Here is a 27,555-nt window from a genome sequence, read left to right as displayed (position 1 = left end):
GTTGCTGCTAAGAGCAGCTGCAGACACTCAGTGCAGTTCAGCATTTTCGTTTAGACTCCATTTAGCTCTGTATATAGTTGTGTATTATAGTTGTAGACAGAATAAAGAAGATATTCTACAGAGCTGCTCTCCGAGTCGTTTATGCTCTGCTATACTCTGCTGTGCGACGACTGTCTTCTTGTGAAGTGAATCCGGTGCTCACAACTCTAAGCTGTGAGTCCACAGCCCTTTGACCTGTTCCTGTGCAGAAGGTGGTCTCTGGAAGTGCTACCAAGCTCGCCTAGCCCAGTCGGGGCTGAAGTGGATGAGTCCAGTTGGTGGCACTGGCTCAAGGGTGATGCTGACATCTTCTGTCTCCATTTATTTCTGTAGACTTTGGAGTGTATCTTTTTCTAAAAAGGACTTATTCTTAAAATGGCATGTTGCAGGGCTTTCGGGAGAAATGAAATACCGTATTTTTTGCTCTATAAAACTCACTTTTTCCCTCCTAAAAAGTAAGGGGAAATGTGTGTGCGTCTTATGGGACGAATGGAGGCTGCGCAGCTATCCCAGAAGCCAGAACAGCAAGAGGGATTGCTGCTTTCGCTGCGCAGCGATCCCTCTTGCTGTTCTGGCTTCTGAGATTCAGAATATTTTTTTTTTCTTGTTTTCTTCTTCCAAAAACTTGGTGCGTCTTATAGAGCTAAAAATATGGTATGTACAATGGCTGCATAGCGCTGTCTGTCAGAAAAGGCCATTTCATGGTAAGTGACCAGTGTTCCATCCCCATCAACTCTTTTTGTATATTTCTTACAGGTGATAGAGAAATCAAAGCATTTGGATGAAGTGTTGCCGAAAATGGATCCCCAGCAAGCAGACAGCCAGTTCAGATCCATCAAGAGATGGCAGAGCAAGCATCAGCAGTCTTTGAGAAGGGAAGGAGGCTTTTTGTTGTTTTCTCAGGAAATGTTGGCTAGTGTAAAAGCACAGATCCCTACAGGAGAACTTGTGAATGGGCGAGATCCTGCAACTCTGCAGGTAATTTTCAATACAGAAGGGGCTTGTCAACCTAGGAAGGTAGCCCATCTAGGAGAAGGAAAATTGATCTTAAACCTCCAGTGCAGGCTTCCTCATCCTCGGCCCTCCAGATGTTTTTGGCCTACAAATCCCATGATCCCTAGCTAGCAGGACCAGTGGTCAGGGATGATGGGGATTGTAGTCTCAAAACATCTGGAGGGCCGAGGCTGAGGAATCCTGCTCCAGTGCCTTGCAGGATATCCTTGGAAGAAGAAAAAGGCTAAGGAGTAAACTCTACACAGATCCAGAGTGGAGTCCCTAAGGTGGTTGGGTGGCGTCTTGTACGCATCCTTCTGGCAACTACTGCAGCTAAGCTTGTGCCAGATGTATTGCTCTGCTTTCCTTTGGACCACATTAGTGAGGTTGAGAGCAGGATCTTGTCATCTAGGCAGCCCAGGACGTCCATAGACAGTGCCAAGGCTTGTGCCCTAGGAGGGTTGCTTCAGTACTGCTAACACAGCTGTTTGACTTCACCTCTGGAGGCACACTCTATTGTCCCTTGAGACAGACTGATGCCAACAACAGCCTCTTAAACAGCTTAGCTTGGATCACTTATACCCTATCCCGAAAAGTGTTTACCCATGATGTAGTTATCAAAACTGACGGGAAAAATAAACTCTATTGATTTATGTTAAATCCAGACAGAGTAGAATTCCTGTGTGCTAGATTAAATTGTCAGTTGACTTGTAGTATAGATAATAATTTTTCTTTGGGGCCTTGGGTTGCTTTGACATGCTGAAATACTACTTGGATTCTTCAAGGCCGAGAGGGAGGTCTTGTCATCTGAGCAGCCCAAGACCTCCATACACACTGCCCAGGCTTGCACCCCAGGGTGCTTCAGTGTTGCTAATGTGGCGGTTTGACTTCACCCCCAGAGGTGCACTCTATTGTCTCTTGAGATGGATGCCAATAATATTTATATACTGTCCAATTGTCTGGGTGGTTTGCAGTTGATTGTAATGATTCGTGAATGCAAAGGTTTGCGTGGTTTATGGTGTTTGTAGTTATATGGGAAATACCATATTTTTTGCTCCATTAGACTCACTTTTTCCCTCCTAAAAAGTAAGGGGAAATTTGTGTGCATCTTATGGAGCGAATGCAGGCTGCGCAGCTATCCCAGACGCCAGAACAGCAAAAGCGATTGCTGCTTTCGCTGCGCAGCGATCCCTCTTGCTGTTCTGGCTTCTGAGATTCAGAATATTTTTTTTTCTTGTTTTCCTCCTCCAAAAACTAGGTGCGTCTTGTGGTCTGGTGCGTCTGATAAATACGATAATTTGCCTCTGTACCATGTTTTTTAAAAAGTTGTTCTTTCAAGTGCAGGAAATCTGTGTACAATACTAGGGGGGGGGGGAATTTATGCTGCCTTTAATTCTGCTGCCCATTTCAGTTGTTAAAGATGTGGTATGAATTGAGCGAGAAGAAGCGGAAGAAGTATCAAAAGAAGGCAGTGAAGTGTCCTGATCCTAGCCTTGCTGTCTGGCGGCCAGACATCCATTTTGCATCGGTATCGGAAACATTCGAAAGAGAGGTTGAGAATTTCCTCAGAGAGTGGGACGCTCGGAACAACACGAGCTACAGCAAATCTGAACTTTCTTCTCAGAGGTAGCAATTTTTATTTTAAGGCATATGCAAGCACTGCTGCTTCTGTCTTAGGGTCCAGAATGCCTCGTCTATGCATTTAAGTATCTATTAAGCGACATCTTAGGTCTCTGCTTATTGTGAAGAGGCAACTGATTGCATCACAAAGTTGCTGCAGATTCTGAACAGGTTGTCAACATGTGACTGTCCTTTGGCATGCTACAATAGTTTCCCGGTGTGGAGCTGAAGTGTCTTTATAATCCTGAAAAAGAGAGCCTAAATCTTCAAGATTAAAGTAAAGGTAAAGGTACCCCTGCCCGTACGGGCCAGTCTTGACAGACTCTAGGGTTGTGCGCCCATCTCACTTAAGAGGCCAAGGGCCAGCGCTGTCCGGAGACACTTCTGGGTCACGTGGCCAGCGTGACAAAGCTGCATCTGGCGAGCCAGAGCCGCACACGGAAACGCCGTTTACCTTCCCGCCAGTAAGCGGTCCCTATTTATCTACTTGCACCCGAGGGTGCTTTCGAACTGCTAGGTTGGCAGGCGCTGGGACCGAGCAACGGGAGCGCACCCTGCCGCGGGGATTCGAACCGCCGACCTTTCGATCGGCAAGCCCTAGACGCTGAGGCTTTTACCCACAGCGCCACCCGCGTCCCTGATCTTCAAGATTAACAGTGTTCTAATTCACAAATAGGGACGCGGGTGGCACTGTGGGTTAAAGTTTATCTACTTGCACTTTGACGTGCTTTCGAACTGCTAGGTTGGCAGGAGCAGGGACCGAGCAATGGGAGCTCACCCCGTCGCGGGATTCGAACCGCCAACCTTCTGATCGGCAAGTCCTAGGCTCTGTGGTTTAACCCACAGCGCCACCCGCGTCCCCCTATTGCACTTACTCCTTGGTAATTGTGCATAGGAGTTGTAGTCTAAGGAAGGAGGAATTGCTATTTGAATGATGCACAGGAATTGCTATTTGAATGATGCACCAAGGCCTTTTAAAGCCTTTACGCCAGCATAGGATGTGGGTGGGTGTCATTTTGACTTTGCTTTAGGCATCAAAATCACAGCACCCGAATTATGAAATAGAGGACAGCGAAGGCTATGCTTTCCCAGGGAGTTTTGTTAGAATTGGTTGCCTCCTTGAAAGGTTAGTCTGGTGCAATTTGTCGTTTTGACATTTCTATTTTATTGCAAGTAACTTTTGAGCACATCTTATACAGAAAGGCAGGATACCAGTTTCATAAACCAGCTCCTTACTCGGGTGTCCTCAGGTTAAAAGACTTGCTGCATTTGAAGTGGCAGCAATCGCTCTGTGACCCAGGAGAAGCTGTTGGTCTCCTTGCTGCTCAGAGTATTGGAGAGCCCTCCACGCAGATGACTCTGAACACCTTTCACTTTGCTGGAAGAGGCGAAATGAATGTCACACTCGGTATCCCGAGGTAAGATAGTGTTGCGTTGTCTTGTTTTGTACTAACGCTTAAGACCCTGCTCCAGAATGAGCTTCTCCTAACCACTTCTCTCTCTAAGCTGTGCTGCACTGAATACAGATAGAAAAAGGCAGAGACTTGCCTTATCATGAAAAATCGAATACCGTATTTTTCGCTCTATTGGACGCACCGGATGATTGGACGCACCTAGTTTTTAGGGGAGGAAAAGAAGAAATAAGAAAGGAACGCTAAGCATCCTGAGCTAAGAGGGAGCGCTCCTCCATCTTTGCTCAGGAGGCTTCAGCGAAAGCAAGCCTACTGGCTTTCATCCCACAAGAGCTGCGTGCTCTTTAAAGGGAGCGCGGCTCTTGAGGGCTTTTCTGGGAGGTGGGGGAAGGGACAGAGCCACGCGCTCTGGCCCTCCCCCCACCTCCCCCAAAAGCCCGGAATAGCCTCACGAAGCCTCCGCAGGGGAACGGGATGAAGGCTCCCCTGCGGAGGCTTCGCGTAGCTGTGCAGCGCTCCTCTAGCTGTTCTGGCTTTTGGATAGCCCCGCAAAGCCTCCGCAGGGCATGGGGACGAAGGTTCCCCGTGCCCTGCGGAGGCTTCGCTTGAAGCTAGAACAGCTAGAGGGAGCGCTGCGCAGCACTCCCTCTAGCTGTTCTGGCTTTTGGATAGCCCCGCAAAGCTAGAAGCTAGAACAGCCAGCGGGATCGCAGCGCAGCGATCCCGCTGGCTGTCCTGGCTTCTTTTTTAGCCACGCGCAGCCTCTCCCAGGCAAGTGGAGTCTTCATCCCCTGCCTGGGAGAGGCTGCACGCGGCTAAGGCTCCCCCAAGAGCCACGCTCCCTTTAAAGAGCGTGCGGATTGTGTGTGCAGCTCTTGGGGGCTTTTCCCTGAGGAGGGAGAAGGGCAGCCCTGACAGAGCCTCCTGCCTGCATTCGCTCCGTAAGACGCACACACACTTCCCCTTACTTTTTAGGAGGGGAAAAGTGCATCTTATAGAGCAAACAAATACGGTATGTTAATTTTTTGGGTCCCCCCCCCATAACTTTTGTTTTCATTGGGAAATGAAAATAATTGCTTTAATTTTTTTTCACTGCTCTGCCATCTTGAGTAGTTCCTGCCTTCTGGGGGAAATTTCAGCCGTTCCCTCCAGTCCCCAGAGAGCAGGAGCTAGCACAATGTTGAGTGCCTGTCCCACTCATAAAGAGAGTAGACTTTCAGCAGGTAAGAACTCTCTTTTAAAAAAATGTTTCTTTAATATCCGTGTGTCTTAATGTTCAATAATCCTTTGCTATAGGTTGCGGGAGATCCTGATGGTGGCTACTGCTAATATTAAAACCCCGATGATGAGTGTTCCTGTCCTTAATACCAATAAAGCTCACAAGAAGGTGAAGAGGCTGAAGAAGCAGCTTACCAGAGTATGCTTAGGCGAGGCAAGTCGTTCTTTATATGGATTGATTGGTTGCCGAGACACTGTCATGAGCAGAGACTTTGGTGGGTGGGGGGGAGCAGTGTGTATCTTTGCATCTGAGTCTTAGACCTCCTCCCTTCTCCCTTCCTGAAGCCTTTCCTTTCTGGTACAGTGGTACATCGGTTTACAGGCGCTTCAGGTTACAGACTCCGCTAACCCAGAAATAGTACCTTGACTCTTTAACCTTTTTTTGTCTTGTACAGTGCTCAGTTTTATTTGTGACATCCAGTCGTGTTGCGTTTTTATCTCATGTTAAATCTAGCTGTTAGGAAATTTTATTGAATATTGTTAAATTTTTACTGTTTATGTAAACCACTTAAGAGATTACAGTGGTACCTCGGGTTACATACGCTTCAGGTTACAGACTCCGCTAACCTAGAAATAGTATCTCGGGTTAAGAACTTTGCTTCAGGATGAGAACAGAAATCGTGCAGCGGCAGCAGCGGGAGGCCCCATTAGCTAAAGTGGTACCTCAGGTTAAGAACACTTTCAGGTTAAGAACGGACCTCCGGAACGAATTAAGTACTTAACCTGAGGTAGCACTGTACTTTAAAGTAACAAAGGGATCAGATTTGGAGCTGGTTGCAGACCTGAGCATGAGCACTTGATTACTATATAGTGCAGCAAGAGAAGCGGTGTGGTTTTTTCTCTTCCTCCACCCTGTTTTGAAAACTCAGAATGTGTTTTGTATTTTAAAACAACAACAACATCATGGCACATATCCTTCTCCAGTGGACTGTAGAGGAGGTTTTTGGAGCGTGGGAAAGTGAAAATAGTTACTTTTTCCTTCCTCCTGAAGCCATCTTGTAAAGGGCAGGGAGGGAGGTTTCATGGTGTGCAACTCACTAACTGCAGCTGTAAAGGTGAAGGGCCCCCTGACCATTAGGTCCAGTTGTGGCCGACTCTGGGGTTGCGGCGCTCATCTTGCTTTATTGGCCGAGGGAGCTGACGTACAGCTCCCTCGGCCAATAAAGAGGGAGCGCACGGAAGCGTCGTTTACCTTCCTGCCGGCGTGGTACCTATTTATCTACTTGCTCTTTGATGTGCTTTCGAACTGCTAGGTTGGCAGGAGCAGGGACCGAGTAACGGGAGCTCACCCCGTCGCGGGGATTCGAACCGCCGACCAGCAAGTCCTATGCTCTGTGGTTTAACCCACAGCGCCACCTGGGTCCCTTAACTACAGCTGTAAGGCACTTTCTAAATTCTGAAGACAATTCCTTTCTGTGCTGTGTGGAAGTTGAGAATCCCAATGGCGCTTCAGATTTGAAAGTCTGCTTTTTTTCGTGTGTGTGTTTTCCTAATGGAACGTTCACATTCTTGAAAACGGAGCAGGCTGAAATTATTTAGAAAAAAACTTCAGTTTAAAAGAAGGGAAGCTTCAATTGTACTTGCAGTGAGATGGCTTACAAAGATACAGATAGCTTCCTAATAGGGCGTTAGAATTTAGACATTCTTCTTACTGTTTCAGGTTTTGCAAAAATTTGACATTGAAGAGTCTTTGTGTTTGGAGGGGATGGTAAGCAAGCACCGTATCTACACCATCAAATTTAGTTTCTTACCATATGAATGCTACCAGGAAGAGAAATGTGTGAAGCCCAGGGACATACTGCATTTTATGGAGTCAAGGTTAGTCCTTTTGTGTTCTTTCCTTCTCAAAACCTTTATCTTTGGACTGCAGAGATCTTAAACCTCAAAGCTGTACTTTGCTAATTGTTTAAACATGATTAGGCTTCAATGAGAAGGAGATTGCTTTCCTTCATTCCAATATTAGACCAGGCATTGTCTGTACACTCTCACTTGAACTGGATTTTCATATTTCCCCACACACTGGCTACCCCTAGTTCAGGATTTTTTTCACTAGCCCTATAACCAGATTCTGCATTACAGTGGTACCTCGCAAGACGAATGCCTCGGAAGACGAAAAACTCGCAAGACGAAAGAGTTTTTCGTTTTCTGAGTTGCTTCGCAAGACGGATTGCCCTATGGGCTTGCTTCGCAAGACGAAACGTCTTGTGCCTTTTTTTTAAAACCGCCAATGCATTCCTACGGGAAACCGTCAATACACATTGGTGCTTCGCAAGACGAAAAAACTCGCAGAACTAAAAAACTCGCAGAACAAATTAATTTCGTCTTGCGAGGCACCACTGTATTTGAGGCTACCCTTCTATTTATGAAATGAAAACTATAGGTTTCAGAATTACAATAGCTATATTAATTTTAATTATAAAAACAACTTGGCAGGGAAATTCCCTTTGAATTTGTCCTCTGACTTGTCTGGATCCAGAAGCATATCTTCATTGGTTGCGGTGTTGCACAGTCTGGAATCCAATTTGAGGCTTTAATTGTGAATGTATTACTCCATACTCCAGATTCTTTAAAATCTTGCTTGAAACAATTAAGAGGAAGAGTTCTAAGTTGGCATCTTACAATACTGTGAGCACTCGAAGAGCAATGCAGAGGGACTTAGAAGGTGATGGGGAAGATGGCGTATCCCAAGAAAACCAGGTAAAAGTCTAAGTCCTCTTGAGTCTACTAGTACTGTGAATCCTTGGTAGGCTTTGTAAAAAAATCAACTCATTTTTATTTGCATAGTTTTGCTCCTGCAATTCATTCTTTCTCATTTTGCAGTGGTAAACTGCTATCTTAAGTACGCAGGAGTTACCGTATTTTTTGCTCTATAAGACGCACCAGACCATAAGACACACCTAGTTTTTGGAGGAGGAAAACAAGAAAAAAAATATTCTGAATCACAGAAGCCAGAACAACAAGAGGGATTGCTGCGCAGTGAAAACAGCAATCCCTCTTGCTGTTCTGGCTTCTGGGATAACTGCACAGCCTGCATTCGCTCCATAAGACAGACACACATTTCCCCTTATTTTTTAGGAGGGAAAAAGTGAGTCTTATAGAGCAAAAAATACAGTATTTGAAGTGTCCAGGAATCATTTGTGTAGATATGTTATACAGTATAAGAATAGTTCCTTCTGACCTTGAATCAAAGTATTTTTTTCTTGAGCTTTTCCCCCTTGGAAATGTTTCATGCTGCTTTTAGCAGTCATACAGGCACATACGTTGTGCCCATGGTAAAAACCGATTGAACAAAATGCTGGTCTCTGCATTGCAATTGATGAGAATGACCGGTTGAATTGCTGTTGGTGATTTAAGATTGTTTTCCAGACCTTCGAAGGATCTTAGCTTTACTGCCCTAAGATTCTCCTAGCGGGTCAGCTTCCTCAGGATATTCTACAAAGCAATAGTTACTGCTAGAAAGGCTCTCAATTGCTGCCTGTATGATTCTGTTAAGTCATTACACTGTTGAAATACTGTATTTTTCGCTCTGTAAGACGCAGTTTTTCCCTCCTAAAAAGTAAGGGGAAATGTGTGTGCGTCTTATGGAGCAAAGGCAGGCGGGAAAAGCCCGCAAGAGCCGCGCTCCCTTTAAAGAGCGGGCAGCTCTTGCTGGCTTTTCTGGGAGGTAGGGGAAGGGACAGAGGGCAGCCCCTCAGTCCCTTCCCCCACCTCCTGGAAAAGCCCCCAAGAGCCGCACTCCCTTTAAAGAGCCACGCTGAGCGTGTGTGTGGCTCTTGGGGGCTTTTCCCTGAGGGAGGGTGATGGGCTTCCCTTCTCCCTCCTCGGGGAAAAGCCCCCAAGAGCCGCACACACGCTCCACGCGGCTTGTGAAAGGAAGCGCTGAGCATACAGGCTCTGCTCAGCACTCCCTTTAAAAATGTTTTTTTTTTCTTGCATCCCCCCTCTAAAAACTAGGTGCGTCTTATGGAGCGAAAAATACGGTAATCTACCTTCTAGACCTTAACAGCGCTATCAAGTGTGAAATTAAGGAAGCCCCATTTAAAGACTATTTACAGAAACACTGCAAAATTAATGAATGATAGAATGATGTTTGGATGGAGGATAAGGGGTTTCTAGCAGTAATGTTTGAAAGAATATGTAAAAATGGAATGTTATCAGATGGAAAGGTAAAGTAAAAATTTATTAAGATCAAAATTAAGAGGAAGGTAAAGAGGGAAAGGATTTGCTGAACAAACAATCGAATTGGAATACAAAGAGGGGAGGTGTGGGGAAGTCCGAGAAACAAGCAAATGTAAGTTATGTTCTGAAAGATGGAATTGTTTTTAATTGTTTTTATTCTATTTTTTGTATTTTTGTATTTTTTTCTTTTCTTTTTTCGCTTTTTCTGTCATTTTGTGAAAATCTTAATAAAATATTATTTAAAAAAAAAATGAAATTAAGGAAGCCTTGCCCAGTAGAAGCTTAGTTCTCTGTGGATGCAGAGCGTTCTTATGCCTGGTATTTCTTTCAAGCCTCTCAGTGACATGTCCAAAATAACCCACGTAAAAGTGTGAATCTCGAGGCCATTCCCCCTTGCAGCTTTTCTCTTTATTTAGGGTGACGATGAAGCTGGAGCTGAGGAAGGAGGAGGTGGAGGTGCTCCTGATGCTGAAACAGGTGAAGGGGATGATGATGCTACAGATGCAAAAAGAAGAGCAAAGCAGGAAGAGGAGGTAATGATATACTGTTAGGTCCCAGTAGGCTCTGCTTGTTTCAGTAAAAGCCGACTAAGAAAGGCCTTCTGCTCAGGTCAGTTTCTGAAGCAGAAGGAAAGGGAGGTGGGATAAAGGGAAGGGTCAAAATACTCAAGGAGCAATATTTTGTCCAAGTAATAAATCCGCTTCATTAAAGATTTGGCTTGCAGTGTTCTGAGTATATGTTGTATATGTTGTCTAGAGAAGTACCGTATTTTTCGCCCTATAAGATGCACTTTTCCCCCTCGAAAAACAAAGGGGAAATGTGTGTGCGTCCTATGGGGGCAAATGCAGGCTTTCGCTGAAGCTTGGAGAGCGAGAGGGGTCAGTGCGCACTGACCCCTCTAGCTCTCCAGGCTTCAGGAAGCTATCAGCAAGCCTGGGGAGCCTGCTGCCGCTTCGGGCAGATATTTGCAAGCCTGGGGAGCCCGCGGGAGTTCCCGCAGGGCTCCCTAGGCTGCGGATAGCAGCCTGCTGCCCAGAGCGCGGGCGCGCTGAAGCTGTGGCTGGGGGGGGGGGGATAAATATTTTTTTCTTTATTTCCCCCCCCCCCCAAAAAAAAACTAGGTGCGTCCTATGGGCCGGTGCGTCCTATAGGGCGAAAAATACGGTATATGACTCAAAGCAGCTTTATACTGGTTGCCAAATAACAGCCTGTGTAAGTCACGTTTTTAAACAAACATGCTTAACCTACCTGCTTTTACTTTGAAGGGAAAGCATCCATAGGGCCCTGATCCAGAACCTGCTATTGCTCCAGGGGTCTCACAATTTTCTTCCTTCTGAAAATCACCCCCCGAAGGTGCTGCTTGTTGGTTTTTAAGCAGAAAACTAGTGTGGGGTGCTGGTTGAGATCAGGAAGTTAGGATCAATGGAAGATTCTTTTCTTTGACCCAATTGAAAGTGAAATTTGAAATTATCCTTGTACACCGGTTCTAGTACTTGGAGATGCAAAACTTGCTTAAACTTGTTTAAACATTTCCCCCTCTTTTTCCCCCCTTTTTTTTTGTTGGTTATGGTTCGCCTCTGACTGAAGTGTATCTTTCTTGCAGGTTGATTATGAGAGCGATGAGGACAATGAGGTGGATGATGATGATATTCCGGATGAGGAAGAGACACAAGGGTTGGATGAGAGGAGCCCAGAGGGAACGGAATCTCAGGATGAGCGTTATGCTCCTTCCTCTAGTCAACAAACTCGAAACAAGAGGAAGAACTTGGATGAATTAGCACAGCAGAGAATTAATGCTGTGCAGGAGAGCAGCGATTCCATAGAGAGTTATGCCTACGACATAAAAAATGAGCTGTGGTGCAAGGTAAGGTGGTGGAAGTGTGTGCGTCCAAAAACTGATGTGTTCAAGCTGCGGAACACAAACCATAATGTTGCAATTGACCTATCTATTTGGTTATTTAACATTTTAGCCCACTTTATTGCAGTGGCTTGCAAATAAGAAAAGGTAAACATTATTTACCTAAAACAAATATAGGCATTAAAGCAGCAGATAAAGCTCTAAAAGAAAATGACTAGCTAGTAGAAATCTTATAGTAAAATACTTACACAATATGATAAAATAATAGGAGGGGAAGTGACCATTTGCTTTGTGCAATACAGCGTTCCCCCATCAATTTGTGGGGACCTCCTACATTTGTCACAATTCCAAAAGAGGGTGAAACTCCAGACCTATTTGCTCTGAGATGTTTCAGGAGTGGAAGCCTAAAGGACAGCGGGTCCCAAAGCATGGCTCACCGACTGCTCTAGCTCATTGGGAGGTTTGTTTTTAAATCACTGTATTAAAAAGTGGGTGTTGTTGTTTAGTCATGTCTGACTCTTCATGAGCCCATTGACCAGAGCACGCCAGGCACTCCTGTCTTCCACTGCCTCCCACAGTTTGGTCAAACGCATGCTGGTAGCTTCGAGAACACTGTCCAACCATCTCATCCTCTTTCGTCCCCTTCTCCTTGTGCCCTCCATCTTTCCCAACATCAGGGTCTTTTCCAGGGAGTCTTCTCTTCTCATGAGGTGGCCAAAGTCTTGGAGCCTCAGCTTCAAGATCTGTCCTTCCAGTGAGCACTCAGGGCTGATTTCCTCCAGAATGGCTAGGTTTGATCTTCTTGCAGTCCATGGGACTCTCAAGAGTCTCCTCCAGCACCATAATTCAAAAGCATCAATTCTTCGGCGATCAGCCTTCTTTATGGTCCAGCTCTCATTTCCATACATCACTAAACTGGGTGTTAGGTTTGCTCTTCTCAGAGGATTGAAAAGGCTGCCTTTTAACACAGGATTATATTGTGCCCCCTTCTAGGTCTCACTGAAACTTCCTTTAACGAAGCAGTACTTTGACCTTGCCTCACTTGTGACAACTCTGGCAAACAACACTGTTGTCCAGGAGACAAAAGGGATCACACGGTGTCTCTTAAACGAAACCAGCAATAAGAAAGGAGAGATGGTGCTCACTTTGCAGACTGAAGGGATAAACCTCCCCGAGCTTTTCCGATATGCTGACGTATGTAACGAGGAGCTGTCCTGTGTTTCCTATAGGGTGTCAAAGAAGGAAATCAATGGCGGAGCCTGTCATGAGAATGGCCTGATATTTTTTTTTTAAGCTCAACTTGCAGCATTTTCCTGGTGGCTTGAGAAGCTTATGCAGATCTCGCTCACACCAAAGCAAAGCTGATAATTGTGCCGCTGATTTCAGTGAGAAGTCCCAGCTTTTGCTTTTGAGTAGAGCGTTGTGATTTTGCCATTGTCAAACTAAAACTGCTTCTGACCTATTGCCTCAGTAGCTGTGAGCAGATTTGAGGAAACATTTCCTTTTGTGTTTGGGCAAAGTGCCCTGGAAATTGAGTGCCTGATATTTGCAAAAGCTACTGTCAAAGGAGGGACGCAGGTGGCTCTGTGGGTTAAACAACAGAGCCTAGGACTTGCTGATCAGAAGGTCGGCGGTTCAAATCCCCACGACGGGGTGAGCTCCCGTTGCTCGGTCCCTGCTCCTGCCAACCTAGCAGTTCAAAAGCACGTCAAAGTAAATAGCAAGTAAATAGGTACCGCTCTAGCAGGAAGGTAAACGGCGTTTCCGTGTGCTGCTGTGGTTTGCCAGAAGCTGCTTAGTCATGCTGGCCACATGACCCGGAAGCTGTATGCCGGCTCCCTCGGCCAGTAAAGTGAGATGAGCACTGCAACCCCAGAGTCGGTCACGACTGGACCTAATGGTCAGGGGTCCCTTTACCTTTACCTTTATTGTCAAAGGATAGCAAGAAGCCACAGAAATTCAGTGGGAAGTGGCTCACACTAGTGGAGAGGGGGACAGCACTGTCCATAAGGAGTTCAACCAGTATGTGTTAACATATATTTCCTGATTCTTGCTGTGAAGAACTTAAGTGTTTTAGGAAAAAATAGAGCAAACTGCTTGTAACGGTTTCTGGAATGGAATATGCAAATGATAGCCGCCCTGAGCCCAGCCTTGGCTGGGGAGGGCGGAGTATAAATAAAAATTATTATTATTATTATTATTATTATTATTACTGCAGCAAGTAGGTGTGGTCATGATCAGTCATGCAGTCTGCATCATGCACACCTCTGCCCTAAGTAATTGAGTCATGCATTCTGTGTTTGTGTGGTTTTTAAGGGGCATGTTTAGAATAAATCCCCCTTCTGTCTGTTCAGCTGCGGCATATTTATTTGCTTTCCAACAAGCTGCATATACATTTCTTGATTAACTTCAAAAAGTAGCTCACCTGTCAACTGTCCCCTCTCTTTTAGATTTTTGACGTGAACCGGCTTTATTGCAATGATATTCATGCGATGGCCAATACCTATGGCATTGAGGCTGCCTTGAAAGTCCTTGAGAAAGAGATTAAAGATGTGTTTGCTGCATACGGTAAGGCGGTTTTAGACTGTCAGTTGATCCTAACTGAAGATGCAAAACATGGCCTATCCAATCAAGCTTTAGGGAGGAAAAAACTCCATTCTGCTTGTATTGGCTGTATTTCCCATTCTCTCGTAAACAGTGCTCTTACAGGGCAAAGAGATGATGAGGCTTTAGTAGTAGTAATAATAATATAATAATAATTTATTATTTATACACCGCCCATCTGGCTGGGTCCCCCCAGCCACTCTGGGCGGCTTCCAACAAAACACTAAAATACAATAACCTATTAAACATTAAAAGCTTCCCTAAACAGGGCGGCCTTTAGATGTCTTCTAAAAGTTTGGTAGTTATTTTTCTCTTTGACATCTGGTGGGAAGGCGTTCCACAGGGCAGGTGCCACCACCGATAAGGCGCTCTGCCTGGTTCCCTGTAACTTGGCTTCTCGCAGTAAGGGAACCGCCAGAAGGCCCTCGGTGCTGGACCTCAGTGTCCGGGCAGAACGATTTATCAGCTTGACTTAAAGGAAGATATTGAAGGACAGGCTCCATCAAAGTCCCCCTTTCACCTCCCTCTTAACTTTTCAAAGAGGCAACGCTCTAACATTCCTCCTTGTTTTGACAGGTATTGTGGTTGATCCTCGGCATCTCTCTCTGGTGTCGGACTACATGTGCTTTGAAGGCGTTTACAAGCCACTCAATCGGTTTGGGATACAGTCCAATTCGTCCCCCTTGCAGCAAATGACATTTGAGACAAGCTACAAGTTTCTGAAGGAAGCCACAATGCAGGGTAAATAATCAGTGCTATTTCAGTGCCGTATCCAAACCAGATTGCCTGATGGACCCAGATAATCCACTCTGTCCAAGCATACCTGAAGCTACATGGCCACTACCCTCTCTGCCACCTTTGCCCCAAATATAATAGTTGTTATCCGCCTATTTAGAAGCGATGGGGGATATGTGGCCTTCCTGGTGTTGAACTACAATTTCTGTCATTCATGACCCTTGGCCATGTTGCCTAGGGCAGATGAAAAGTGGAGTCCAGCAGCACTGGGGGGGGTCAGAGGTTCTTTGCTAAAGGCAGTTATATTACCCTAGAGAAAAAGTATGTATGCAGGCATAGATGATGTGCAAGATCAGTCCCTCAAATTATGAGCCTGGTCACCCTTATGAACATTTTGCATGGAGCTATTTACCTTTTACCCCAAGTCCAGCTACTCAATGGTCATATCTGGTGCCTGTCCCTATCAACACTGACATTGAAATAATTAGGATTTACCTGTCTTTCTCATGAATTTCAAGGTGGGGGTAAGCTAAAGGTAAAGGGATCCCTGACCATTAGGTCCAGTCGTGACCAACTCTGGGGTTGCGGCGCTCATCTCGCTTTATTGGCCGAGGGAGCCAGCGTACAGCTTCCAGGTCATGTGGCCAGCGTGACCAGAGCAGCACACGGAAACACCGTTTACCTTCCCGCCCGAGTGGTACCTATTTATCTACTTGCACTTTGACGTGCTTTTGAACTGCTAGGTTGGCAGGAGCTGGGACAGAGCAACGGGAGCTCACCCCATCACGGGATTCGAACTGCCAACCTTCTGATCGGCAAGTCCTAGACTCTGTGGTTTAAGCCACAGTGCCACCCGCGTCCCCAGATGGGGATAGGGGAGCAAATTTTTTTTGGTTATTGGTTCATTTCCACATTTTATTTCGAAAGCAATTGTCCCTCAAGTGATCACAATTTCTGCTGAACACTAGCTGTCTAAATTTGCATTGCTGGTGATAATCACATTTGTGATTTAGCATGAATGAGAATTCTGGGGGACAGTCTTACCACTCAACCAAAACAGGTGTCAAAGCCGAACTTCTTATTTAAAGACAATTCCATTCAGGCGGTGTGCTTGTTTCTTTAAGTTCTCTGAGAGCTGGTTTGCACCTGGTAACCCAAACTACGGCTTAGCAAAGCTACGTGAACATGCAGAAACCTGGAAATAAAGCTTTGTCATCAGAATTAGGACTCATAGTTAAGATCTCTCCTAACTAGCCATGACTGGGAAGGGCCAAATTTGCCGCAAGAGCCCACACATTCACAGAGTCTCAGTAAGCCATAGTTTGGCTTACCATGTCCTGTGAACATGTCGTTTGCTATCAAAGGATCATTGGTCCCTGCCATATCTGCAGTGTGAAATGGCCTTTGTAGTCTCCAGATCTAGTCAAATGATGTAAGAGGATCTTAGAAGAATTCCTTTTGGAGACCAGAATGGTTGTAGCCTCCTATGTCATCTTTGAGATATAGAAATAAAAAAAAAATAAAGTAATAGCATTTTCTAATACTGTTTAAGCTTCCACTTAATTGATTTGATAAAAGATGGATCACCTAAAAGATTATCCTCATTTCACATCCAACAGCAAGTGGCTATGCTACTTCTACACACACACACATAAAGCAAGCCAAGCAAGTTATCTTTCTTATGTCAGACTTCCAAGTCCCAAAATATAATTGATCTAGTTTTGATTTCTTTTTTTTTTTTTCTAGGCTCCCATGATGAACTTCAGTCTCCTTCTGCTTGCCTCGTGGTAGGAAAAGTTGTCAAAGGAGGAACAGGCTTGTTTGATCTGAAACAGCCTCTAAAATAGTGTGCCTGCTTTTGCTTAACTTTTGCTTAACTATTAAACTTTTTTTTCTAGAAAGAAACATGCTGCTATTTTTCTTTGTTTGATTTTGGGGGTTTTCCAGCTGTCATTGAATGTAAATACTACTGTTGACCTTATTGAGTTGATAACTACTTGTGCCTTCGGATCTTCAGGAATTATATTTAATAAAGGTCTTGTGCTATTCCCTCAGTTTGTGTTTTTATTTACCTGTGGGTTCATTAATCAGATTAGACAATATGTTCCGGGTTTGAGATGTGTTACCAGACAGTCTGGCATGATGCTTTTCCAGCAGGAAGTGAAGGCTCCAATGTGTTCGTGGTCCCTTGCATGCCTGTTTCTGGTTGCCAAGAAAGAACCTTCCTCTGCAGTTTTTTTAGTATTTCCTGGCACCTTGACTTAAACCCCCATTTTTAATTCACCACCAAGGAAGAAGTGAAGATCTACATTAGGAACAATGGGAGAATAAAGATCTACATCAGGATCTGCTGCCCCTGTTGCTCAGTTGGTTGAGCACAGGACTCCTAATCTCACGTTTGTAGGTTCGAGCCCCAAATTGAGCGAAAGACTCTGGCATTGCAGTGGGTTGGACTAGATGATCCTTGTGGTCTCTTCCAGCTCTATGATCCTGCTGCCCAAGGCAGTCGCGTCACCTTGCCTCATGAATGGGCCAGGCCAGCCCTGAAAAAGCAGCCCCTTTTTAATTTGGATCTTACTTTCTGTAAAAAAAAAAATAGGCTAAATAATGATATGCAGGTCAATGGAGCACATGCAGCCGGGCATTTCATTAGGACTGGGATTTAAACCACACTGCAGCCTAACTGGTGTATCTCCTCCAACCTACAACATACTTTGCATTGGTAGGGCGATTTTCTTACATATATTTAAAAATTTTCTTGTATGTAAAATTTGGTATGCTTATGCTTGAGACTTAACCTTGACGGAAAAGCTTACCAGAAAGGGTACCAGGAAGAAGACAACGTAAGAATCTACCAAATCTTTTACAAAACGTGCTTCATTTGCAACGAGGAAAAGGAAATGCTTATAAAGCACCCCAAGACACACGAAACCTGTGGAACGACAATGTTTTAAAATGGGCAGCTATTGAATTTATTATTATTGTTACTAATACAACTGAATGCAGCTATGGTTGCTATGCAATGTGGCAGGAACTGCCAATTGACTGCATGTTTGTTCCTACAGTCAAATTTTTGTTATATCTATTTTATCTGTAAACTGCCTTGAGTCTCTGTCAGGGGAAAGGGTGGTAATAATAATAATAATAATAATAATACCTCTATAACAACGTGTACACATCTGCAGATTTCCCCTTCCTTTCACCTGCCCCGAGCAAGAAATAAGAAAAAGAACATGAACTATATATCCCTGTGTTCTTTGCTGCTACATATCCTACAGCCCAATTTCAACGGTCACACTATTAATAACAATAAAAAAATCACTTATTGCCTTTATATACCATCTCTATCTTACAAGGAACTGGAGGCAGTACATTATTCTCCTCACAACAACAACCCTGTGAGGTAGGTAAGGCTAAGATACGGTCCAGTGGCCCAAAGTCATGGCTTCGTGGGGATTCGAACCCTTGCCTCCCAAGAGCCATGGATTCCTCTCTGTTTACCCCGGGCAGTCGCCACTTCCGCCCGGCCGCAGAAAGGGCAAAGCCCAAAAACGGTGGTGGGGGGGGAAGGACTGAAAGGAACCCGGAAGTCGTATCTGCATAGCCGAGCGTTGTCACTCTACCATTTCCAACCCTTTCTCTATGGACGGCGCAGGGCTCTTCTCCGCCCCTTCCCTTCCCCAGCTTCAAAGCGGCAGCGGGTTACCTTGCGGAGAAGGCGCTGGGCTGCGACGTGAGCTGCGTAGCGCTGCGCCAGTGGCGTCGTTGGCCCCGCCTCCCCCTCACACACACACCGGACACCGTTTCTTTATCTCTCTGGGCCGCTGAGGGGAACCAGCCGAGAGGTGTTGAGGTGAGTTAGGAGCGGCCCTCAGGGGGCTGAGTGAGGGCTGGAGATGGCCGTTAGCGGCCGAGGAGGAGGAGGAGGCGGCAGCCGCGCGTGCCGCCCCCCCCCCAACGGTTCATTTTCAAATGCGTTCCCTTCTTGCCCCGTCAGGGAGACCCTTGGGAGAAGAAAGGCTCTCTCGTCTGCGCATGCGCGCGCAGCAGGGCCGGCCCACCCGTGAGGCCAGGTGAGGCGACCGCCTCAGGCGTCAGGGTCCTCAGGGTCGGCAGCTCCCGGCGTCCATCTTTTCTTTCCTCTCCTCACACTGCCTTCCCTTGGCGGGGAAGAAGGGGGCGCCCCGATTTTGGGGGTTCCCTCGGACAGCCAAATGTCTTGGGCAGGCCCTGTGTCAGTACCAGGGGGGAAACTAGGGAATAAAATGCTATAGAATGCAGTGGTACCTTGGGTTACATACGCTTCAGGTCACAGACTCTGCTAACCCAGAAATTGTGCTTCAGGTTAAGAACTTTGCTTCAGGATGAGAACAGAAATCGTGCTCCGGCGGCACGGCAGCAGCAGGAGGCCAAATTAGCTAAAGTGGTGCTTCAGGTTAAGAACAGTTTCAAGTTAAGAACAGACCTCCGGAACGAATTAAGTACAGTGGTACATCAGGTTAAGTACTTAATTCGTTCCGGAGGTCCGTACTTAACCTGAAACTGTTCTTAACCTGAAGCACCACTTTAGCTAATGGGACCTGCTGCTACTGCCGCGCCGCCAGAGCACGATTTCTGTTCTCATCCTGAAGCAAAGTTCTTAACCTGAAGCACTATTTCTAGGTTAGCGGAGTCTGTAACCTGAAGTGTATGTAACCCGAGGTACCACTGTACATAAGCTGTGAGGGGTGGGAAGGAACCCTTAGCTTCACCCCTGATAACAGAGAAGCAACAGCAGCCTCAGGAGCGAAGTGGGTTCTGAAAAGAGGGAGACAGTTGGGGTTTGGCAACGTTTTTTTGCTCCAGCAGAGCTCCTGTGCTTTAGACAGTTGCATGGCAGAGCTTGCCCCAGTTGAAGCCTTGTGCTGGGTATTCCTTCGCCAGCTCTGTCATGGTCATCACGCTTGCCAAGAGTGCAGGATCCCTACCCGGAATAAATTAGATGAACAAGATGCATTTGACTTTGGGGAGTGGGGCGTGCAAGACTTTTGCAACGTTTGTGCATTAAAAGTCTTGATTTCCCTCCCTCCCCTTGCATACCTACGTAAGGTGCTTTGTTCCTGCGTCTCCAGTTGTAGGGGAATCGTAGAAGTCACTGTTGGGCATTTCAGTCTGGAGTCCTAAGATGGCGTACCCATAGAAATATTGAGAAGGCTAATGTTAGCAAAACACCCTTCCTGTATGTGTTTTGTTTGCCCTCTCTGCATAGTTCCTATCACCAGCATTCACATTGTGCTCTTTAAGTAATTAAATTTGGCTGATGTGATTTTGATTACTGCATGACAACCCGGTGAGCTTTGTGACTGCAGAGGCATTTGTGTCTGGTGCTCCTGGATCTAAGTCCAGTACTTAAGCCATTGCACAGTTCCCACCACCTTTTGGAGCCCTGCTTATTTGGTTCATCCCATACTAAGAGTTTTCCTTTACCAAACAAAAGTACTGTTGGTTAGAATTAAGGTAGAAAGAGCCCATTTGTTTTACAGCCTTTTGAATCACTTTCTGCCTTTTGTTTTGTTTTGTTATTACCAGGCCTATTTTAACATTTCATGCCTTTGGAGTAGCATTACCAAGTCTGGATTCCATGTCTTTCCTTGTAAGTAAACCCGAACGAATTAGGGTGAGTGTCAAACACTTTCACGATTTAATTAGCATTTCTCTGCACGTCCTTTCAAGGTATAGGGCTTGCTTTATGAGACAGAGCTGTGTTGACTTGGGACTCAGCTATACAGCTGCAAATAAAATGTCTCAAGTGTGTTGTAAAGTGCAGTATACAAATATGTCACTAGATGGCGATGGTGAGCTATGGCAAATCTCATATATTTTTAAAAACTTTTTTTAAAATAGCATTTTCACAACGTTTTAAATATCTGTCTAGATTCCACCCTGCTCATGTTTCCTTTTCAGAAAGCATCTCATCCTGTGAGGGTGATGACAGAAGTTAGGAACAGCACACATTGATTGCAATCCTAAGTGTACTTTCTGGGAAAGAAACAATGTTCTTGAGGAAAGATACAGTTAGTTTCAAGCTGGAACTGATAAGTTCACTCGGTTCAAATTTATGATTTGGGTGTGAAGCGGTTCTTTGTAGGTGGACCATTTTTGACAAAGCTGGCCACTGCTATCTTAAAGAAGATCCATAGCAGTAAACACAATGTCATGCAGTTTAAGCAGCTAGACTGATTTAACATGTTTGTTTAACTTTTTTTTTCTTTGCTAAATGTGTGCCATCTTAATTTTTACATGCTATATAAATATATGAAAGTTGTTTTTTCTCAAAAGTATCTGTGAAATATTTGACTTGAGGAACAATTCAACAACATACACTTAGCATGGGTTAAATGTTATTTTTAAACAAATCCAAACATTTACTTGGCATTAGTTTTGTTGGAGCACTTATAGATATTTTAAGACATGGCAACTCAATAGCATACACTTAACTTTATGTTATTTCGATTGGGGAGGGGATTAAAGCACTGAAAACTGTTACCATAGTAATTTTAGCTTGCCTGAAGAGTTGTACACATATATATGTATGTGCTTCTTAGAAATCACCTGAGGAAAGTTAATTAGAAGTTTGATTTTAGATTGGACTAGAATTTTAACAATCCCAGTTTCCCAATTTAACTTGTGTTGTGCTCATTCATTATGTTACTAATTAATCTTAAGAAGCAATGCATTTCTAACAGTGAAAAAACTTCAACTCCACATTACAGATTCTTTTTATAGGCATGGGGATTTTTGTATTTTTAGTAAGATTGTTCCAGGTTGCCACAAAACGATTTTGCTGACTCAGTTAAACTTACTCATGACTTAGCCTCATTGAAGCCAGTGGAACAAGTTAGACACAACTCAGGACCAAAATAGATGCAATGGGGCCAGCCAGGCTTGTTCACATATTTCTATCACATACACACTTTTAACATCAAGAGAAAAATGTGGGTGGGGGAATGAACACTTTATCTCCCTTGCTTCAGGTGCTATTCTTTCTATCTTGGCTTTCCAAATTGAAGCTAGGGTGGGAGAAAAGTGTCTGAAATTAGGTAAGGTGGGGAGAGGGCAGGATGTTGTTACTAAGGGAAGATTTTTGCAAATTGCAAACCATGAATGAGCAGTGAGAAATCATTCTCCCCTTTCACATAGCAGTTCCCTCCTCTGATCCTGATTTGAGGCAAACCATGTTTTACTGTTTGTCTGAAATGGCACACTAGAGCTTTTGCTTATACTGCAAACCATAGTGTGCTGGTTCAGATAAAACAGCAGGCTGCATGGGGGATTGCATGGGAGCCTTAGGTGTAATATCAAGGCATTATGTCTGAACAATCTCTTTGTTGCTGCATTTTACGTCAACAGAGGGTTTTTTCTTTGGTTAAGTGCAATTAAAATAAATGGTGCCACATTAAGTTATGCCTTTGTGGGGTTTATTTTTCTAGCGGTGGATGTCCGAGAAGTTCATTTTTGAGGGCTTGAGGGAGTTGGAACTGTTTGGAGGTAAGTACTTTAAATGAATCAATTATTTCCTTAGCTGTGCTCCATGTTTCTCAGTGCTGTGAAAGTAAGTTAAAAACTTGACAGCACATCTGTAGGTGTAATTTCAGTCCTTATCCTGGAGAAACCTCACAAAGACAAATGGTGTTGGGGAAGATGTGGCTCTTGGCTTAATTTCATGTGACCCACAGAGACAGGGTTGTACAGAGAGATAGCTATATAATCCTACCGTGATAGAAATGCTGCTCAGTTGGCTTTGGCTCACAATCAGGTTTTCCCATGGGGCAAAGACAATAGGACAAAGGTTCTCTGCTCCTAGTTTACAAAATCTGTCCACTGTTTCATGAGTTGCAGCACCCACTAGGAGCTTCTCTAAAGTGGATTGTGCTCTTACCATTTATTTTGACTGGATTTCAATGAGAGACATTTCCAGTCACTCTAATACATTGGTTTGAAACTGTACCTGTTTATAGGAACATTAAGAGATTTCCACCACAAATTCTGCTTAAATACTCAAGCCTTAAAGGTAAAGCAAGCCCTGACCGTTAGGTCCAGTTGTGGCCGACTCTGGGGTGGCGGCGCTCATCTTGCTTTATTGGCCGATGGAGCCAGCGTACAGCTTCCGGGTCATGTGGCCAGCATGACTAAGCTGCTTCTGGCAAACCAGAGTAGCGCACAGAAATGCCGTTTACCTTCCCGCTGAAGTGGTACCTATTTATCTACTTGCACTTTGACGTGCTTTCGAACTGCTAGGTTGGCAGGAGCTGGGACTGAGCAACGGGAGTTCACCCCGTCACGGGGATTCAAACCGCTGACCTTCTGATCGGCAAGTCCTAGGCTCTGTGGTTTAACCTACAGCGCGACCCGCATCCCTTTTACTCAAGCCTTAAGTGGCTGTAATTAACCAGATATGACCCTTATTCCATTGTGCAGTAACAAAATTCTGGATTAGAAATTAAATAATTAGAAATTAAAATGTATTCTTTGAGCCAATTCCAGTGTTCCATGAGCATGAGATTAGAGACCTCCCAAGCCAAACAAATACCCTTTCAGAATGAATGTGCCAGATTGCTTGTTTGGAAAGCTAACATATCAAGGAAAAGGCTGGAGTAGAAGTCTTCTTGATATGTAAGCTTTGCCCATGCAGGCAGAATTTAAACATAGGGACACTTTCAAAGTAGCAATTGCTTGTTCCCAGACTTATCAACAAATTACCGTATTTATTGCCCTATAGGACGCACCGGCTCATAGGACGCACCTAATTTTTTGGTGGGGGGGGGGAATTATTATTCCCCCCCCCAGCCGCGGGGGAAGCCCAAGCTTTTAAAAACGCACCTACCGTAGTTTTTATAGGAGAAAAGGATATCTTCCTGAAGCGCGGGGCGCTCTGCTTCAGAGCGCCCAGCGCTCCGGGCGGCAGGCTGCTATCCGCAGCCTAGGGAGCCCTGCGGGAACTCCCGCGGGCTCCCCAGCCTTGCTGATAGCTTCCTGAAGCCTGGAGAGCGAGAGGGGTCGGTGCGCACCGACCCCTATCATTCTCCAAGCTTCAGGGAAAGCCTGCATTCGCCCCATAGGACGCGCAAAGATTTCCCCTTCATTTTTGGAGGGGGAAAAGTGCGTCCTATAGAGCGAAAAATACGGTAAACATTAACATCACTGGGTCTGGAGAGCATCCATCAAATAAATCTAAAAGTACTCAAATGTGAAATTGCTGAACTTTAAACAAAAAATACACAACGCCTCTAAAAGCTGTCTTCATTGCAGGTGATTGGAAAGCATTTTGAATTGCATCTCATTGCAACTTACAAAAAGTCTCTAAATAGTAATGATTTGACCAGGGAGCCCTAGTGAGTCATTGTATGAATCTGTTCCAGGTCTCTGAAATTTTAGGGTGACAAGTTGTCTACTCTATCATGTTGCTTCTTTCATGGGTTTTGAGCCTCATATGAACATTCTCCCTTTTTCCTCTTTTTTTGCATCCAGGTCTGATTTGAAGGCCATCTATTGAGCTGCCCTCCTTTAAGCTAGTCATAATTTGTCTTTAGGGCAGATGGCTTATCTGCATAATGAGCTTTGGGGTTGTTGTTTTTAGATATCAGTACAAAACATCTATTTGCACTTAATCTGCCCTGACTTCTGAATTCGGCCATCCAAACTTAATTTTTCTCCAGTGTTCTTATCACTGGTTTAGTAGGTTCTTTCCCTTCCCATATCTTTTAGCACTGACTATTTAAAGTGATTTATCTACAAAAAGCAGATTCAGAAGTGCTTGTGGATTGTAAAATCCTCAAATTTAAAGTAGACTCATTGAAATGGATGAGCTTGAAAAATCCATTGATTTCCATATGCCAACTGTGAGTAAGCCTGTATAAGCTAGTTCAGAACTGGCTCCTGGCTCCAGTTTTGCAGTCCTCATATTTCCCTCTTGCTTGGCTGTGGTTGGGTTGTTGAGGCTCCAACTCACAATGTTAGAGCCTCAAAGCAAGGATCTCAAACTATTCCTTTTTTCCCCTGTGATGGAGAATTGGACACTATACAAATGGCGTTATGCCTTTTGAGGGAAGGGAAGTGTAGCTTGAAGTCTCTCTCAGTTTAAAGCTGTTTATGTGGATAAGCTTTAGGGGAACAAAATAGCATAAATCAGATCCCCCAAACCAGCAAGGAATTACTATTTTTGTCCAGTAGCAGTGGTCAGAATGACGCTAGTGTAGGTTATGATGCCCTTTTGAGGTTATTTGAATATCTCTTGTAAATGAACTGATTCTGGTTTTGTTCTTAATGGGTATCTATTTAAGAAAACACAGTTGAATGAATGATTGATTTCTTTACTCCAGAGCAGCCTCCGGGTGACTCTCGGAGAAAAGTAAGTGACCTTTGTAGGCTGTGGTGCTGTGGCCTATTGCATGGAGATTTGTGGACATTATGACATTTTTTTTCCATTTTGCCTTATTTATACATCTAATATTTTCAGCTCTACATTTGTGGGAACAAGGTTTCAACCTGGAAATAAGATTTTGGTGTGTGGCATGTAGATTTATTTTAGCCTTAAATCCTGGATTTTAGATGGTTGTTTTCACTAGTAATGTAAAATTATATGGCTGTTCAGCTGATCTTTTATTTTTTTAAAAACAAAACGATAAAATTCCTGTTTTAAAAAAGAAAATCTGGAAGTGAGATAGTTGAACAGCTATTTTAAAATAATCGAAACCATCCTTTTTCTCAGCCTATGCTGAAATTCAAGAGTTAATGGCCTGCCGAAATCAATTTGCACTATCTTATCACAATTGTGGCCAGAGCTGGAAAAATCCCAGGGAACTGGCCAACTTGCTGACACCTAGGATTATTACTTTTCCATATCATTGTGAATATGTGGAACATCTGGTAGTCCACAGCTACTGTCCTATCCCTAGTTACCTAGACGAAAGCCCCACTGAGTAGACACGTATAGGATTACAGTGTAAAACTAATAATTGCCTGCCTGACTGCAACACACACATACCATTTATTGAACTGTTGTGATGTCATGGAATGTTCATAAATATTCTAGCTCTTCAGGGTATATACATCAGCATTTACAACCTTGCGACAACGTGCAGCTTCTGCGAGAGATATGAAAGGTCATTTTCACTGGGGGAAATCATGCCATGTAGGAACAAGAGGAGCTATTGAGTAGGAAGGGAATCCAAGGCCTGTGAAAAGGGCCCAGAAAGTTGGGAAGTTATGACACGTGTAATTGGTAGCCAGAGTAGCTAATGAATTGGAGCAGAGTAGGCAGTGAGCTGAGAAACAAAATCATAGGTGGTGTAGGTTTGAGGAAAATAAGACAAGAGTTGACAGGAAGCTAAGGTAAGGAAGGGCCAATGAGAAAAGGGGAATGAGGGATGTATTTTACATGATCTAGCAGTAGAAGGGGCTATATATATATACTGTTGATAGGGAAAGAAGGAAAGATAAAGCAGTCAGGCAGGCTGAAAGCTGAGTGAGGATAAAGCAGAGAGAGATATTGGCTAAAGTAGGCAAGGCAGACTGGGCAGTGGGGAAAAATGGTAGAATCTGAGCATATGAGAGCCAGTGTGGTGTAGTGGTTAAGAGCGGTAGTCATGTAATCTGGGTAACCGGGTTCGCGTCTCCGCTCCTCCACATGCAGCTGCTGGGTGACCTTGGGCCAGTCACAGTCTCTCAGCCCCACTCACCTCACAGAGTGTTTGTTGTGGGGGAGGAAGGGAAAGGAGAATGTTAGCCGCTTTGAGACTCCTTAAAGGGAGTGAAAGGCGGGATATCAAATCCAAACTCTTCTTCTTCTTCTTCTTCATATGTAGGCTAGTGAAGACTAAGAACTAGAGAAAGTGAAGCTGGGAAAATCTCACATGGGAGTCTAGGGATGGGATGCTTGTGTTATATTGGTATGGAGAGAATGAACAAGGTAGTATTTCGGGGGTTGTGGGCCAAGGATGATAAAGAGATTAATTGGGAGAAGAGACTGGAGTAGGTGGTCAAATCTTGAGTTGCTAATTTGTACACAAGATTCTTTTTCCAGTCTTGGCTCTGTTTTTTCCAGTCACACTAGTAAAAGTACATCTGATTTTTCCAATCACATGTTATTAAAATATAGGTCCAGCTAAATTTAAGTATCCAAAAAGCCATCTGTTTAGAGGCTAGAGTATTTTATAAATTCAGAAGGAGAAGGGTTTTTTCTTTCCTGTTTTCTAAATTTTTGCCATTTACACCAAAAGAGGTCCTGTGTTGAAACCCTTGCGGGCAGCTGTATTTGTTTTTCTTGCAGGGGCTTTTTGTGTGCTGTACTTCACAAGTAGCATTTTAATTTAAGCTTTTTTACTTGTTTATAAAATACCAAGTTCAGTAGAGTTCCTCTGCATGGATAGAATTTTTCAACCAGTTGCTGTTTCTGCGTGGAGATGTAGAAAATACCTTAAGAAGTTTTGGAAGAGGGGGAGGAAATGTCATAATAAAATGTACTGGGGGAGGGGATCTTGATGTGTAAAAATAGCAGATTAGCTATTTTTTACAATACAAAACTTTATGCTTTACTAACATAACTGCCTTCATCTTAAAAGAGTTTTAGGCTGCAGTCATAAGCACACTTTCCTGAGAGTAAGCCTCATGGAATTCTGTAGGACTTCCTTCTGAGTAAACATAATTAAGGTTGCACTGTTAGACACACAGCTGCCATTATGCTGAAGTCTGACTTTTCCTGTTCGTTTTTCATTTCCAGTATCTTGAGTTTCTTTGCAGGTTCTCTGTTTTTATTATTACAGGCATTTTCCCATTTATGAAGCGCATTCAGTGTGCATT

General features: G+C 44.3%; 2 protein-coding genes and 1 long non-coding RNA gene across 9 annotated transcripts in view; 2 read left to right on the top strand and 1 right to left on the bottom strand.

Moving 5' to 3' along the window:
• Positions 1-16,772, top strand: part of POLR1A (RNA polymerase I subunit A) — a 43,589-nt gene extending 26,817 nt beyond the window's left edge. The window contains exons 23-34 of the mRNA XM_083407380.1: positions 796-1,017; positions 2,444-2,658; positions 3,903-4,070; positions 5,361-5,496; positions 7,003-7,160; positions 7,904-8,039; positions 9,938-10,054; positions 11,125-11,385; positions 12,373-12,573; positions 13,830-13,947; positions 14,560-14,724; positions 16,465-16,772. Coding sequence (XP_083263506.1) covers positions 796-1,017; positions 2,444-2,658; positions 3,903-4,070; positions 5,361-5,496; positions 7,003-7,160; positions 7,904-8,039; positions 9,938-10,054; positions 11,125-11,385; positions 12,373-12,573; positions 13,830-13,947; positions 14,560-14,724; positions 16,465-16,565 — 1,998 coding nt within the window. The 3' untranslated portion in view covers positions 16,566-16,772. The remainder of the gene's footprint in view (positions 1-795; positions 1,018-2,443; positions 2,659-3,902; positions 4,071-5,360; positions 5,497-7,002; positions 7,161-7,903; positions 8,040-9,937; positions 10,055-11,124; positions 11,386-12,372; positions 12,574-13,829; positions 13,948-14,559; positions 14,725-16,464) is intronic.
• LOC310661694 lies at positions 4,133-18,532 on the bottom strand. Its single transcript, XR_014504072.1, has 3 exons — positions 18,425-18,532; positions 15,763-15,835; positions 4,133-4,168 (listed from the first exon to the last, which is right to left on the bottom strand). It is a non-coding gene; the product is annotated as an uncharacterized lncRNA (long non-coding RNA).
• STRADA (STE20 related adaptor alpha) overlaps positions 18,239-27,555 on the top strand; it is a 23,276-nt gene continuing 13,959 nt past the window's right edge. Inside the window, exons 1-4 of one of the 7 annotated variants that reach the window (XM_083407813.1) lie at positions 18,370-18,571; positions 20,287-20,350; positions 22,188-22,245; positions 25,077-25,105. In XM_083407813.1, coding sequence (XP_083263939.1) covers positions 20,339-20,350; positions 22,188-22,245; positions 25,077-25,105 — 99 coding nt within the window. In that variant the 5' untranslated portion in view covers positions 18,370-18,571; positions 20,287-20,338. Of the gene's footprint in view, positions 18,792-20,286; positions 20,375-22,187; positions 22,246-25,076; positions 25,106-27,555 lie in introns of all 7 variants that reach the window. The other 6 variants (XM_083407812.1, XM_083407811.1, XM_083407814.1 and 3 more) reach the window with 6 other exon arrangements.

This window comes from Podarcis tiliguerta (assembly GCF_965153285.1).
Source record: "Podarcis tiliguerta genome assembly, chromosome: 13".
NCBI lineage: Eukaryota > Metazoa > Chordata > Lepidosauria > Squamata > Lacertidae > Podarcis > Podarcis tiliguerta.
This window is presented reverse-complemented; position numbering and strand designations above follow the sequence as displayed.